This window comes from Loxodonta africana, chromosome 27 (genome assembly GCF_030014295.1).
Source record: "Loxodonta africana isolate mLoxAfr1 chromosome 27, mLoxAfr1.hap2, whole genome shotgun sequence".
Lineage (NCBI taxonomy): Eukaryota > Metazoa > Chordata > Mammalia > Proboscidea > Elephantidae > Loxodonta > Loxodonta africana.
The window spans coordinates 36,008,243-36,024,278 of NC_087368.1; the positions used below are offsets into that span (position 1 = coordinate 36,008,243).

Below are 16,036 nucleotides of genomic sequence, written 5' to 3' on the forward strand. Positions count from 1 at the left end.
AGCATCTTTTAGAATATAATCTTCGAAGACTTCCTGGAAGCCGTTGGAGAGTCGTGAGACATTGTGGAACAGGCTTGCTTTCAGTGAACAGAACACCTAAGGCACGTCTCAGCCTCTCACATCCAGCCTTTCCGTTTTTAGGATGCTTTTGTTGACTGCTGTAGCCGGTCAAGAGAAAATAATGTTGGTTAGGGGATTAAGTTTCCTTTTAAAACTGAGGTGTACCTTGTGAGGAATTAGAAACTCAGGAATAAATATCAAGTTGAAAGGGGTAAATGATTAAAAGGTAGACAAAATACACAGTTAACTCATGTGCAGGGTAGAATTTTTCCAGGTGACTGTTCCGGTCAAGTCTTAGTGGTGCAGCCTTCCTTCCCTTGCTCCTCCAACACACAGAAAAGTTACATGTTTTGTCTTTAAATGTAATTTTTCTAAACTATATTTATATAATAAACATTTTGTAGCCTATAAGTTGAGAGACTTTCTTGTTACTAATAGTGTCAAAATATTTTTGAAAATTAAGTTATTTAATGAATACATTCACTTTGGAAAGCCTTTGGACCACACAGTCATAAGTGCTTTCATAGATTGTTCAAAAAATTGTATTTGTAGTTGTGATTATGAGAAACGTGATAGAAAGTTCTAACAGACTAGTTTCATGTTTAAAATAAGGCCTTTGAAATCTAAGATGGAAAATAGTTTTGTATGCAACTGCATTTTATCTAATGGTGTTGAATCTGAACAGAGCTGTTCAAATACAAAATGATTCTTAAACAGTTACTACGCATGTACCAATTTACAGAAAAATTTCAGTAAAGTTCCAAAAGTAACGTTAAGGAAGTAGGGTTTCCATGAATAGTCTCTGAACATCATCTGGTCTTGGAGAATTCAACTGCGCTGCTAAATATTTGTCTCTCTCTTTATTAGACTTAAAATTCAAAGGTTAAAAACATAAGAGCTGGTCGTATGAAGGAAACATTAACATTTTTGAAGCTTGCAGTTATTAGGATTTTTAGAAGTAAATGTGTCTACGTAAAAAAATATGGATACTCCTGATGCCTTTTTGAGTGTAAAAGATTTAACTCTGATCCTGTTGGTATTTTTTGACACGTGGATATCGGCAGACGAGTAACTTCTTCCTTTGGCTTGCTCATTCTGGACCTTGGAGCTGGCTCAGTGCATTTGTTCCCCACTACTTTTCCTGGAAGATGTTCTAGTCACTGCTCCTCTTAGTTTTTCTAGATGAGCTGCGATGCCTGCCGTATGTTAGAGCACAAAGGAGATCTGAGTACCTCTGATCCTAACCTAGTGGCATCGAGTTGATTCCGACTCATAGCGACCCTACAGGACAGAGTAGAACTGCCCCATAGAGTTTCCAAGGAGCACCTGGCGGATTCGAACTGCCCACCCTTTGGTTAGCAGCCGTAGCACTTAACCACTACGCCACCAGGGTTTCTAGGAAGCATAATTTTACAGTAGAATTCTGAGACTGAGCATGGCGACATGCCTCCCGTAGGATGCCGTACCAGCCTGTAGCACTTGAATACTCTCGGGTCTGGTGCACGTATCAGACATGGTTTTCGAAGTGTGATACTATGACCCTCTTATTTTGTTAAAATTATTTTAGTGGATAAAGAAAATTAAAAATCAGTGTGTTCATTACAAGGCCTTCACTACAACTGCTCCTAGTATTCCTCTCTAGGTGTTTACTTAAGTAAACACAGTGGTCGTATTTTCAGGTGACCAGAGTTTAAACCTCAAATCTGGTGATTCAGCTTTAAGGGCGTAGTGCTGTTTCAGGTGGTCCCCCCGCTCCCCCACTGCCAGTAGGTACTACAATTAATTGTCTAGAAACTTAGGTCCTCAGTACAGTGCTAACGGAGACCATCAATGCTGCTGAATCTCACACGAGGCCCTGACTATCCTGCGTGTGAGTGTACGTTAACCGGGAGAGCAGGTGGGAAATAGGGAGTGGAGACACGCCACTGCTTCAGTACACTTCCATTTAGTCTTCTTCCAGTCCTTATTTTTACATCACCCCGATCATATGGTACAGACAACCTGGCATGCTTCTTTTCCCCCGTTAGCGTTATCTTGGGAGTACTTTTACATGTTGCTAAAGTACTGATGTATTTTAATGGCTGTGTCAAAGTGCATGTACGTCATTTACCATTTCCCTGTTGATCAACATCTAAATGGTTTTGTATTTTTGCTCTTATGAATAATACTGTAACCACTTTGTGAAATAGCTTATTTCATGTCTTTGAATTTTTTTCTTAGAGTAAATTCGTATTACCCACAGTCTTTTTGTTAGCCACCTTCAAGTTATTTAAATATGGACAGAGTAGAACTGCCCCGTAGGATTTCCAAGGAACGCCTGGTGGATTCAAACTGCCAGCCTTTTGGTTAGCAGCCGTAGCTCTTAACCACTGTACCACTAGGGTTTCTTATTTAAATACAGCAGTTACAAAAAAAGAGCCCACGCCACAGACTTGTACAACCCCCTGCCCTAGTGAAATAAAATGTTCCTGGCTACAATTATGCAAAATGTCTAAATTGTTCTCTTTGAATCAGGCGAGTTTCCAGAGTGCACTAACTTTGTAAACCCTGTTTCCCTTTTATGTACCCTGTTTTTGCTGAAGTTACTGTTTTGTGTGATTGGCTGCATTTAAAAACTTGGATTAATTCATAATAGTCTTTGCTTTTTTATTGCCATGTTGTGTTTGTGCAGGAAGTAAGTTTTTATTCATTTGTATAGCATAGGCCTGATACACCAAGGACATATACTGGGATGTATTTATGTGATGTTTGAAGGACCCTTTAAAAGAGAATTTATGTATTTAAATAATGTGTGAGAGCTATGCATATTTATATAACAAAACGAGAATCACATGTGTATCTAAGTGCTTTGTTAGTTGTTGATAGTTTGTGTAACAGAGTTTCCTTGTAGTCTTAAATCTCACAAAACATCTTATTTTTGTGCATCCACACATGCCAATAAGTGAATCATGGTGCCTTTCCCAAGCCTTGTATGAACAGGACTGGGGTAAGGCCTGTTTTCTTCTTTTCACGAGTACCTAGAACATACTTTACAGAGAAAATTCCATGTTTCTCAGGCAATCTAAAATACAAATTAAAGTACAATCAAGTATGCTACGCTAGATCGTTAGTATGTAAATATTTTGGCACTGAATGGATATCTGGTGGAAAAATTTATTTTAAGTGGAATTAAATTTTCATTCGATATAGGTTGTATGTTTACTAGTCATACTTGTAGGTGCTTGGTACGTATCTTTCATTTTTATGTTTTTTGTGCGTTTGTTTATGTCCCCAGCGATGTCACTGTTAGCAGCAAGCATCCGCCACTGCAAGAACACATTGCCTGCCTATAGGATCGCATTTTCGGTTTAATTAAACTTACTTGCCTTTAACCTAGGATTTTTCAAGATCAGCCTGGTGATGTCAAGATACTTGATAGATAAACTCTCAGGGTTAATGTAAGGAGTGGAAATTGGGCTGTATCTGTAAGTTTTTCAAAGGTCAAAGCTTAGTCAATTCGTAAAACGATTCTTGTTACATACTTTGGAAAATGGCTTAAAAACTAAATTTCCATCGCAGACATGATGCTTGTTAAATTTCTGAGCGCCCGGATTTGTGCATCCAGTGTTGCGCTGTCTGGTCTCTGCCGCTGGGTGGCGGTATTATTTTGTTCCCTTGTTTGTAAGCTCTGGACCAGTGGTTTTCAAAGTTTTAATTGCAGGGACCTCTTTACACTCTTTTTTTGTTTTGTTTTGTTTTTCTTTACACTCTTAAAATTTAGGGAGGCATCCAAAGAGCTTTTGCTTATGTGAGTTATATGTATGGATGTTTGTTATGTTAGGAAGTAAAAGATGTTTTAAAATATTTGTTTATTTCATTAAAAATAGCAATGAAAGCTCATTCTCATTCCATGTTAGTATAAATAGCACTTTTGTGGAAAATAACCTGCGTTCTCCAGAACAAACAATGTAGTGAAGAGGGCCATTGTTTTACATTTTCGCACATCTAGACGGCTGGATTGTCATTCCTGCTTCTGCTCTCAGTCTGTTGTGATGGGCCATTTTGTTTGAAATACACAAAGAAAATCTCACCTCACACATATGTGTTTGGTTTGGAAAAGGGAGGACCTGACCATCCCTCTGTAAGGGTCTCAGGAATACCGGGATCTTGGGAACGTATTTGAAAACTGCTGCTCTAGAGTTTTGCTTTTATTCACAGAAGAGATTTGACGATTAGGTGGGAATTCTAACAGACAAAATTCGTTTTGTCCCTTCTTCTGTTGATTTGCATTTCATTCACTTCATAGCCCTACCTGTGCTTTTCACGGCTTTTTGCTGGCGTGAGGGTACCGGCGCTGGCTTGCTAACTCGTTCTCGGCGGCCGGCTTCCTAATTCATTCTCGGCGGCTGGCTTGCTAGTTCATTCTCGGCGTCATAAATCAGCCCCCTCAGAGCAGCAGTTAATCTAGGCTGGTAGCCTTCCCATGCTTCCGCATCTTGGTTTATTCCCTGCAGTGGAGCAGAGGTGGGTCTTCCTAGTCTAGTGGTGACAGTGTTCTCTGGGTCAGTGCAGCGAAGCAGCGATGCTGCCTGGAAGCTCGGAACGCTGGCGTTTTTGTTAGAGTGGGTAAGGGCTGGGGACCAGGAGGGAAGGCGGTGGGGCGGGGAGAGCAAGTGCTGCGTTCTCCCCAGCCTTCCCTCAGCCTTGGCGCTTTGACTCTGTCCTTACTCCTTCCGCTGCCTTCTCGTGAAGCGTTCTCTTCATGTCACTCAGGGCCTAGCGTACGCTTGGCAGGTGGTAGACATCCAGTGAATACTTGATGAGTGGGTGGTTTGACTGTTGAGATGTAGGTTGTCAGCTTTTCTGACTGAACTCTAGTGAACATTTGTCCATTTTTTATAATCTCCACCGACGTGAGTGAACCTCATCTGAAGGGAAAAGCGAGGAAGTAACAAAAAAGGCCTACCTGGTCTTCAGACTTACTGGTCTGACTGAGACTGGAAGGACCCCGGTGGTCATGGCCCCCAGACCTTCTGTTGGCCCAGGACAGGAACCATTCCCAAAGCCAACCCTTCAGACATGGATTGGACTGGACAATGGGTTGGAGAGGGATGCTGGTGAGGAGTGAGCTCTTGGATCAGGTGGACACTTGAGACTATGTTGGCATCTCCTGCCTGGAGGGGAGATGAGAGGGTGGAGGGGGTTAGAAGCTGGCGAAATGGACAGGAAAAGGGAGAGTGGAGGGAGAGAGCGGGCTGTCTCATTAGGGGAAGAGTAATTGGGAGTGTGTAGCAAGGTGTATATAAGTTTTTGTGTGAGAGACTGACTTATTTGTAAACTTTCACTTTATAAAGTACAATGAAAATTATTTAAAAAAAAAAAAAGGCCTGCCTGATCTTTTACTTAACTGACAGAGGACCATTCTTAAGTGTCAGTAAGTTTTTGCCTAGAAATATTTTCAAAGTTTTTTTTTTTTTTTTAAATAAAAATTGCCTGAGATACATTGAATTTTGCTTGGTAAGAACACGTGTTCTTGCAACATGCGGCGGCAGTTTGTAGTTCCCGCGTAGCCTTCCCGTGTGCTGTGGCCGTGGCTTTCCGTGCATTCTTGCATGTTGGCAGAAGACTTGTCAGCTCTGGCTGATTGATGCACGCTCCACTCCCCCGCCCCCGCCTGCCCGTCCCCCCACTTATCCTCTGTTGGTGACTGAAAGAGAAATTATGCAGACATTCAGAGCATCTTTAATATTTACATTGAAATCCTAGCGTAGTTTCACTTTGGAAAGAGTGGGGGATTCACGTTCAGACCACTGCAGGCAATGGGACACCAATTTACCGTGCTTGGTGATTTCAGAGTGAGAAGGTGAGTTGTTTCTGGGTAGGACGCAAACTCAGCGTGTTTTCCCTAAACACTGAAACGGGACTCACCGATGGAGGTGACTTCCTGTAAGGGTGGAGATGGACAGCAGTGAGTTTTTGGAAGTCCGTCAGAGGTGTGACACGTTGCCTTTTGTGGAGAGTTAGAAGCTGTCATCAATTGATTGGGTCAGAAATTCTGGTTTAGTTGAGACACGTTATTATTGCTCAACTAATCTTGATCCGTGTCAGCGTTCTTAGGTTTTAAGCATATTGCAAGGTAAGGGTTGTTCCTTAAACCCAACTCTAAAGGCCCACCATCAAGCCTGTATATCTAGGTTGGTTTTATCACCTGAGGGAGAATTTGGATGTCTCAGTTACTGCATTTGAACGCAGATGCTGAATTAAAAGGTCTCGAAGATTTCTTTCTCGCTGTAAAGTTACAGGAGTCCCTGCCAGAGGTTGGAAAGTGGGAGAGAAAAATTAAATTCAGGTGAAAAGAGCGGTGGCACCAGAGCTGCCCTCCCTTAGCCCTATGTGATGGGTGCAGGTGAGTTAGGAACACGTTCTAGCGGATCAAACGCTAAAATGGAGTGTATAATATAAAAAAAAAAATATAGGAGGGTGTTAAAACGTTTGCGGAATGTGGTTAAAAACTTATTTACTGAAAGAGCGTATCTAAACAGGAACTTCGGGGGATGGATTTTTTTTTCTTCTGGTTTGAAAAAATGGCAACACTGCATTTATTTCTATGTTGTGCTGAGTTTTGGATTTTTAAAAATGAAAACAAAGAATGGTCACTTGGTATTGACTATATCCAGTTTTGTTTTATTTTTCTTAATTGACAGAAGTCTTAAAATTTAAATTCTGTTTTGTTAGAAGAGTATCAAAACTGTCTTTGGGCTCTCCAAAGCCTGATTTAGGTATTTCTGTGACATGCTTGGAGGTGCTAAGACAGAATTTCACAGGCTGGATGATAACAGTAATGAAAAGATTCTGCTGGCACTCAGACATTAGGAAATGCAGTCATTTCTTTTTCGATTCTTTTCCTTCCCAGATTTAAACACTAAGCACAAACTAAGAAGAGCATTTTGTTACATGATCTCCTTTCCTTGATCAGTCACTTCACTTGACTGTTAGACAAGGAGACTCATGTATTGTTACTAGCAGGAGTCAGTTTGGCGCAGTGGTTAAGAGCTCGGCTGCTAACCAAAAGGTTGGTAGTTTGAATCCACCAGCTGCTGCTTGGAAACCCTACGAGGCAGTTCTACTCTGTCCTATAGGATTGCTGTGAGTTGCAACCAACGGCAACAAGTTTTTTTTGTTTTAAGCAGAAGTTAATAATTTCTGTATGCTCAACACTAGAATTTATAATAAAAGAATATCTGAATAAAATAAAACATTTTCCTTTAAATGTTTCATTTTCCAATGTATTTGTGTCTAAGGATTATCATCTTGGTGTTGCAGGCAAATACATCAGTGACGTTAGAGTCTTTCAAGATAACTTCACTCAGTAATAATATTCCTTTGAAGTTTAGATTATCTGAGTGTCAGGTTTATACTTTGGTTGTACAAAGCGAATATATTGCATAGCTTTTTAAATAGCAGAGATATATGATTGCCAGAGATTTTTTTTTTTTAACGTTGAGCAAAGCAAGTTGTATTTCCCAGTCTTAGCAGAGTTCATCCCTTCTCTTGCCTGTGTATGCACCTAATGAAATTTGCCATTAAGAAAATGCTTTGGGACAGATGTTTGCAGTTCCTCTCCCCAGACCACGGTCGGCTGAGCCACGCCGTGGTTAATCATAGGCCTTACTCTGAGACTCCATAGTTTGGAGTTCCCGCATTTCTTATACTACTGGGAGTGAAAATACTACCTGGAGCTCAGCTTCGTATGTCAACGAACTCTTGCCCATGGACGTACGTTTCTTGATAGGCTAGAAGCCCTTGTTGAAAGTCAATGTTTAGTTTTGAGTTTATCTCTGTGGTAAAGGAAGGTCTGGGGTTTCTGTTGTGTAAGTGACTAAAGGAAGTAATCTAGGATGACAATCCAAAACGAAACCAAACCCAGTGCCATCGAGTCAGTTCCGATTCATAGTGACCCTATAGGACAGAGTAGAACTGCCCCGTAGAGTTTACAAGGAATGCCTGGTGGATTCAAACTGCCGACCCTTTGGTTAGCAGCTGTAACGCTTAACCACTGCGCCACCAGGGTTTCCAGGATGACAATAGCTGTAGGATTTTCACAAAGTATCATTATGCCAATAACGTGTGTGTGCGTGTGCAGGTATGTGCACATGTGTGGCACACACACACACACATTCACATGAACACACACTTTTTTTTGGTGTCGAGTTAGCCATCTGCTATCTAACTTTGTTTGGTGCTGGGTGAGCTATTTGGCCTCCTTAAAGACCTCGTTACTCTAGAGGATTGTTTTCCCAGGGCCTGAATTCGTGTCTCACTGCAGAACTCCCTGCTGGTAGAGCCTTTTTAGACACCTTTGTGTCAGGCAAAGGAATCCAGCTGGCACAGGGGTTAAGTGCTCAACTGCTGGCCTCAAGGTATTGGCGGTTCAAACCCACCAGCCACTCCATGGGAAGAAAATGTGGCAGTTTGCTTCTATAGAGATTACAGCCTTGGAAACCCGACGGGCAGCTCTGCTCTGTCCCCCAGGGCTGCTGTAAGAGTCCACCCGATGGCATCAGCAGCAGCAGCAGCAGCAATCAGGTAAAGGGTTCCTTCTAGTCACCTGGAAGCAGTCCTACTTAAAAACCCACACGTAGTAGGTTTCATTTTGGAATACGTCGTTTGACCAGTAGCTGCTCTTTTACTGTATGATTGAGAGGCTTTTAAAAATAAGGTGTGCTGACTTGTCGTTTTTGTGTTCTTAAAACTGCCCTAGTGAATATCGTATAATAATATTAATTATTGATAGTGGATAAGTTTAAGAACTGTATAGCAAGCAAAACAAACAGAAAAAAAAAATTAAACTATACAGTACAGAAATAGGGACAAGTGTTCATTTCTTTGAATTTGCTGTTTAAGGGGACTAAACCAAAAACCAAACCCATTGCGGTCAAGTCAGTTCCAACTCATAGCAACCCTATAGGACAGGGTAGAACTGCCCCGTAGAGTTTCCAAGGAGCAGCTGGTGGATTCGAACTGCCAACGTTTTGGTTAGCAGCTGAGCTCTTAATCACTGCGTCACCAGGGCCCCGCCGTAAAAGTGTATAAAAAAGAAACAGAACTAAACCTGTTGCAGTCGAGTCGATTCCCACTCATAGTGACCCTAAAGGACAGAGAGAACTGCCCCATAGGGTTTCCAAGGAGCGCTTGCTAGATTCAAACCGCCAACCTTTTGGTTAGCAGTGGTAGCTCTCAACCACTATACCACCAGGGTTTCCACGTAAAAGGACACTGCCTAGTAATTTGATTTTTTTTTTCAAACTTCTGAGCTTAGGTTCACGTAAGCAGTCTTAAAATCCAAACACAGAAGTCAACAGCACGTTTGTTTTAGCGACTTAGACGTTTCTTGTGAATTTGTTGAACAACTCAAATATCTCTTGACTTAAAACCATGGCCAGAGTTTTCTAACTTGACCTGCAGCTGCTTGTCGTAGCTCCCATACTCTGAATATAAAACGCTTAGTCCAGTGATGGTGTTCCTTGAGATACTTGTTTTCTCCTGTTTTCATTATAGCTTTTGAAGAACTTGAAAGAGCCTTGAGTACAGCCCAAAAAACAGAAGAAGCTCGGAAAAAAATGAAGGCAGAAATGGATGAACAAATCAAAGCTATTGAGAAGACGAGTGAGGAGGAGCGTGTCACCCTTCAGCAGGAGTTAAGTCGGGTGAAACAGGAGGTTGTGGATATCATGAAAGTAAGAATCATCCTAGACCGACATGGACTATAGCAGTTTTTAAATTTAATTTCCATGTTTTCCCCGTGACCTTTGACTGTAGAGAAGAGTTAATTTGTATTTTAGAACATGATGTTCAGGACGTAGGAAAACACTTTGGTAGAGAAATGCATTTCTCAAAAAATATACTTAGATATTTTTTTTGGATTCTTTTAAGCTTGCTCTCTGTCTAGTAGGCCACCTTGTAAACTGTGACGTGCCTTCCTTGTTCTGTAGCTTTGGCTCTAGGCCCTTGAAGGCAGGTTGCCGAGCTACTTCATTCAGCAGGTATCCTCTGCAGAGCCTGATGTGTGCTGGAGGAAGTGAAGGAGGGGCGAGGCTGGCCCTTTCTGATTGTTTTAAAGGCTCATTATTATTTGAAACCACAAAAACCAAACCCAATTCCTTGATTCCAACTCATAGTGACCCTATAGGACAGAGTACTATAGGATGGAGTGGAACTATAGAATAGAGTAGAACTGCCCCATAGGGTTTCCAGGGAGCAGCTGGTGGATTTGAACTGCCGACCTTTTGGTTAGCAGCTGTAGTTCCTAACCACGGTGCTACCAGGGCTCACATTATTACTTAGTGCTCTGGTTACTCTTAAAAATACAAATAGACCTCAGTTTCAAAATCAGCTTCTTGGAAAAGCTTCTTTTAAAAATTAATGAATTAAGAAAATTCTATAGATTTTTATTTTTTTAGAAATGTGACCATATCGTTATCATGACTCCTCCTTGCCCCCATCTCTCTTCTCCACCCATTTTTATCTGCTTGGTTTCTGCCTGTTTTTTCCCTTGTCATTCTTGCCTTTTTTTGACACCAAGCCCATTTTATCCTATTCCTTTACTAATTCCCCATTTATATTCTTCATATTTGATTATGGCCACTAAACTGGCCCAAGATCCGTTATAGATTTACAGGTGAGGCTTACATTTCAGAGTTGAAGATTTTTACAACTTCCTGGTAAGGTATCTCTGCTTTTAGTTATTATTACATAGTGGATATTATATAAATGATTTTATGTACATACAGATATAGTAGGGGGAAAACTACATACTTTTAATACATTTTCTTTCTTGTACTTAACTGTAGACAATTTGATTAGTAGAAATTATTAGTGACCAATTACCAAATATAACAACAACTACAAAAAAACCAAACCCATTGTTGTTGAGTCGATTCCGACTCATAGCAACCCTATAGGAGAGAGTAGAACTGCCCCCTAGGGTTTCCAGGGAGTGCCGGGTGGATTCAAACTGCTGACCTTTTGGTTAGCAGCAGTAGCGCTTAACCACTAGACCACCAGGATTTCCATTACCAAATGTACAAGACCTTAATTAACCATAACTGCTTGATTTTAATTTTTTTTAAATATTAGTTATATGATATAATAAAGAGCGTCACCATGGACTCTAGCCACTTAAAAAGAATTAATAAATTATTTTAAAAGATGATAATATGGGCATATAGTATAAAGTCAAAAGAGAAACAGATTACACAGTTGTAAGTAAGGTTCCCTCCCATTTTATAGCCTTTATTTTTCCAGTGAAGACCACTGTTTTCTTCTTAAACATCCTTCCCAGAGATAGCCTCTGCATATGACTTCTCTTTTACTTTTTCTACAGTTTATAGTCGCAGAAGCAGCACATTAGAATGTTTCCCCTCACAAAGATGGTGTTACCAAGCATTTTTATTCTTTTCAAGCTACAGTAGTTTTAATGTGCGTATCTCTTATGAGTATGATGAGCTTATTTTTATATGTTTAAAAGGCACTTGTAGTTTTTCTTTTTGAATTGCCTGGAAAATTCCTTGACTCATTTTTCTATTAGGCTGTTGGTCTTTTTCTTTTTTTTAAATTTAATTATAGAAGCTCTTTATTTTTTATAGAAATTAGTCCCTGTGGACATAAGATGATTTAATCCACATAATTTTTTAAGTTTGTTACTTGTTGGCTTTGTTCATGATTTTTCTTTTCTGGCCATGTAGAAATTTTTCTTTTTCTGATAGTTGAATTTATTTTAAGCCTTCTCCTTAAATGTCATCTGGATTTTATGTTCATTTTAAAAACACATGTCCAATTCTGAGGTCATTTTTTAATGAAAATTCTATTTTTTATTCGGGCACTTTTATACTTCTGTTTTTTTATAGTTAGATCTTTGATCTAACTGAAATTTATTTGGTGTAAGGAGTGAGGTAGGGATCCAGTTTAAATTTTTTCCAGATGACCACATAGTTGCCTCTGAGTTGCTTTTTCAGTAGTCCATCTTTTCCCCTCTGCTCTGCCTTACTCTCTTTACTACATAATAAATTATTATATTAAAACTGATTTTTTTTTTCCTGGATTCTCTGTGCTATTCCATTGCTTTGTCTGACCAGATTCTAGTATTAACTATTATAATTACTCTGGTTTTGTAATCGGCTCTACTCTCTGGTAACTATCATTTTTTTACACAAATAACTTGCGCCTCTATGTTTGTTTGCCAGCCGCGCCCTCCCCCTCGAGGTATTTTTGTAAGTGTGCCCTGCTAATTTTTTTTTTTTAATAGCAGCATTGGCTATTAGCTGTTCTCATATATTTATTTTTCAGTAAGTTTGTCTGTCCACCTCCTCCCCACCCACCACATTCTGTTGGTAGTTTTATATGATTGTATTAAATTTATATACTTATTTAGGGAGGTTTGACATTTTTATGGATCTTCTTATCTGAGAAGGCGGCCAATGCTTTTGAATAAATAGTGCATGCCTGGAAAGGTGTGGTACAGTTAGATGGGTGCAGCCCAGGTAGCTTTGTTTACTGCCATAAATAAATTCCCATTCCTCCTGCTGTGCACCCCCCCCCCCGCCCCCCACAAGAAGCAGAAGTGGGAGTGTCGGCCTCCAGGAATGGCGCCTGCAGCAGCAGCAGCTCGCCAGAGCTCAAACGAGGTGCAAAATGGGGCTGGTTTTGCTTTCAGTTACCAAGACTTTGGTGACTGACTGATGGGGCGAGTGTGTCCTGATTTTCCTCTTACCAAAGTTATTAGCTCGATAGCTGAACTCTTATAAAGTGTTTGTGGATTTAGTTGTGGGGTTCCATATTTCACTCTGGGGTTTTCACTTTATCCGCTCGGCTCATTATCAGAAATCCTCAGAAGAGCGAACGGCTCAGCTGCAGAAGCTTCACGAAGAGGAACTGGCCCGCAGAGAGCAGGAGCTGACCAAGAAGCTTCAGGCCCGAGAAAGGGAATTTCAGGAGCAAATGAAAGCAGCTCTTGTAAGTACCTATTTTGTTTTTGCCATAGGTCAACTTTGTGAAGTTATAACTTGTCATCCTGTCATCCCTGCCTCCCGCCTTGAGGTAGGACTGCTGGCAGCCTTGACCGTCGAGCATGCAGAGAGCATAGAAGTGGGCAGGTTAGTGGGAAAATTAAATGTGCTGACCAACAAGCTTTATTTAATCAGTTCATTTGTTTGTTTATCTATCTGTCCATCCTGCCCTGGCAGTAGATGGTGATCCGGAAGGAGAAAGAAGATAGGCTGATGGAACCAGTAAACCGATCACTGCATAATTCAGGAAGAATATCTAAAAACTTAACAGACCGACTGTATTCAGAGCTCAAGGCTCAGAAAGTTTTCTCTAAAATGCGTTTTAATGAAGAGAAAAATGAAAACGACCAACCGGTTTTCATTTTAAGTAGAATAACCTCATTAGTGATTTTCAATACATATGACGTTTAAAAAAATAAAATACACTGACTGAACTAACTAAAAAATAACAACAGAGAAGCAAAGGTACTAAAAATCCCAACTAAACCAAACTCGCTGCCGTCGAGTTGATTCCGACTCATAGCGACCCTATAGGACTGAGTAGAACTGCCCTGTAGAGTTTCCAAGGAGCGCCTGGCGGATTTGAACTGCTGACCTCTTGGTTAGCAGCCATAGGACTTAACCACTAGGCTACCAGGGTTTCCAAAAAATACTAAAGATTTATTAAAATAGTATAATTTGAAAGTTTAAAACAAACAAGTAGAAAATTTTTGTCAATTGTAGAAAGCCTTCTATACAAGTTACCATAAAAAGTGTCAATGCCAAAAATGTGGTTTGATTGTTTTTATTTGAAGTTATTTGTAAGGTAATATATAGAATTTTAAAATGCTCTCAGTATGAAAGGATGAGAAATAGTTGTTATCTAAAATGAAATCCCCTTTCTTCCATGCATTCTTTTCCCTCCTCGCAGTTAGATCTGGGTCCTTAGGATTTTGCTGCAGCGGTGATCTTTGAGCTGTGTTAGTAGAGTTCTCTGATCTTTGCTTTTGGGACAAATAGGAACCTGGGTTTGCAGTATTGATTGGGTGAGGTTAGAGGTTTAGTTTGTTGTGAAACTTACATGTATATAGGTACATACTTGTATTCCATGTTGGTCCAGAAAGAATTTAAAGCGGTTTGCAAGCATACTTGACACCATAACAAGACAACATAAGTTAACCGTGTTATTGTTAGCTGCCGTCCAACAGGGCCCCGACTCATGGCACCCCCAAGCACAGTGGAAGGAAACGCTGCCCAGTCCTTCGCCATTCCCACAACTGCTTGGCGATGAGACTGTTGTGATCCGTAGGGTTTTCACTGGCTGATTTTCGGACATTGATCACCAGGCCTTTCTCCTGGCCCTTCTCAGTCTGGAAGCTCCACTGAAACCCTCTCGGTGTCACAACACCCGAGCCTCCACTGGCCGACGGGTGGTGGCTGTGGCCGAGTGCACTGGCCGGGGATTGAACCCGGGTCTCCCACATGGAAGGAGGGAATCCTACCTCTGAAGCACCACGCCTCAGTAAATAAAAAATAGGGGCATGAAAGTTAAGGTCCAAAAAAAAAAAAAAAATTTTTTTTTTTTTTTTGTCCAAGGGGGGCTATAAATGAAGCAGGGAATGGTGCTAGAAGTGTTTGTTGTGATGTAGTGGGGATTTCATGCTGGGGTGAGTGGCCACGGGGGGCGCTGACGCTAAAACACTGACCTTGTTAATACACTGTTCTAGGAACTGATACATTGAGATGCATTCCAAGTAGAGCGAGCAGGACACACACAGACAGACACGTACACGTGCTTGCACGTGCCCCTTCTGCTCCCCTTTCTACTTCAGTTCTTCAAGAAGTTGCTTTTGAGTTGATAGGCAAAATTCAACAGGCTATTAAGACTTCCCTTCGTTTGTTGACATGTAGAGATGCATTTAAATGTAGTATACATCAAACATACTTTGTTTTCAATGATATAAAATGAATATTTTAGAAACTAATATTATTAGTCTATTTACTTATAATGTGGAACAAAATCTTTCCTTAAAGCAGTGTGCTTCACCAGACTGTGGCTCTTAGATGACAAACTTTGTGAACTGAAAATACTGCTGTTGGCAGCATGCACCCTGAGCAGTGGGTGTAGAGAAGTAGACTTTTCTCAGGTGGAGTTTGAAGCCACCACCTGTTAAAAGCACTCTCTAGAGCTCCTCCTCTCCAAACATCAGACACCTGTGATGTGAATATTGCTACAGCTGAGGACAAACTGAGGACAAGCTTGTGAGGATTGGTGAGATGGTAGAGGAGCCCAAATCGTTGAAAAAAGTTGCATAGGCTTTCTTTTATATTTCCTTGATCTACTCCATATGTTCACAAGTGATGTTCTGATTTTTTTATTTAATTTTCCATGTTGGGCTCCCTGTTGTAACGAGGTATTTGTCACAAGTTGTGTAAACCTAACAATCTAGTTTCTAGACCTATACTTGAACTACCACAATCTGGAGTGTAGAGGATTAGGTGACCCCTCACATCCAGTGGGGCTTTGCAAACCAAGTAATGGAAAAATGGCACACATTAGTAGGGTTACTGGAACAAAATTTTTCATATAAATAGTAATTGTGGCAAAGATTGGCCAGACCACACTGGGAAAGCCACACGGCTTGCTTCTGTAGACTTCGAGCACGGGAGGAGAGATGCTGATGCTGCTGGCCGCACAGGGCCAGTGTGAAGATCAAATGGAACGATTTTTGTGGGAGTCCTTTGGGAACACTGAAGTTTTATCTGGGACTAAGGTGGTGTTATTGTTTTTGGCACAGGAAAAGAGTCAGTCAGAATATTTGAAGATCACCCAAGAAAAGGAACAGCAAGAATCTTTGGCCCTGGAAGAGCTGGAGTTGCAGAAAAAAGCAATTCTCACAGAGAGTGAAAATAAACTTCGGGACCTTCAGCAAGAAGCAGAGACTTACAGAACT

General features: G+C 40.8%; 1 protein-coding gene across 18 annotated transcripts in view; it reads left to right on the top strand.

Moving 5' to 3' along the window:
• GOLGA4 (golgin A4) overlaps positions 1-16,036 on the top strand; it is a 136,863-nt gene that overhangs the window by 55,868 nt on the left and 64,959 nt on the right. For all 18 annotated transcript variants that reach the window (XM_064277473.1, XM_064277474.1, XM_064277472.1 and 15 more), the window contains 3 exons: positions 9,598-9,776; positions 12,919-13,050; positions 15,881-16,036. In XM_064277473.1, coding sequence (XP_064133543.1) covers positions 9,598-9,776; positions 12,919-13,050; positions 15,881-16,036 — 467 coding nt within the window. The remainder of the gene's footprint in view (positions 1-9,597; positions 9,777-12,918; positions 13,051-15,880) is intronic.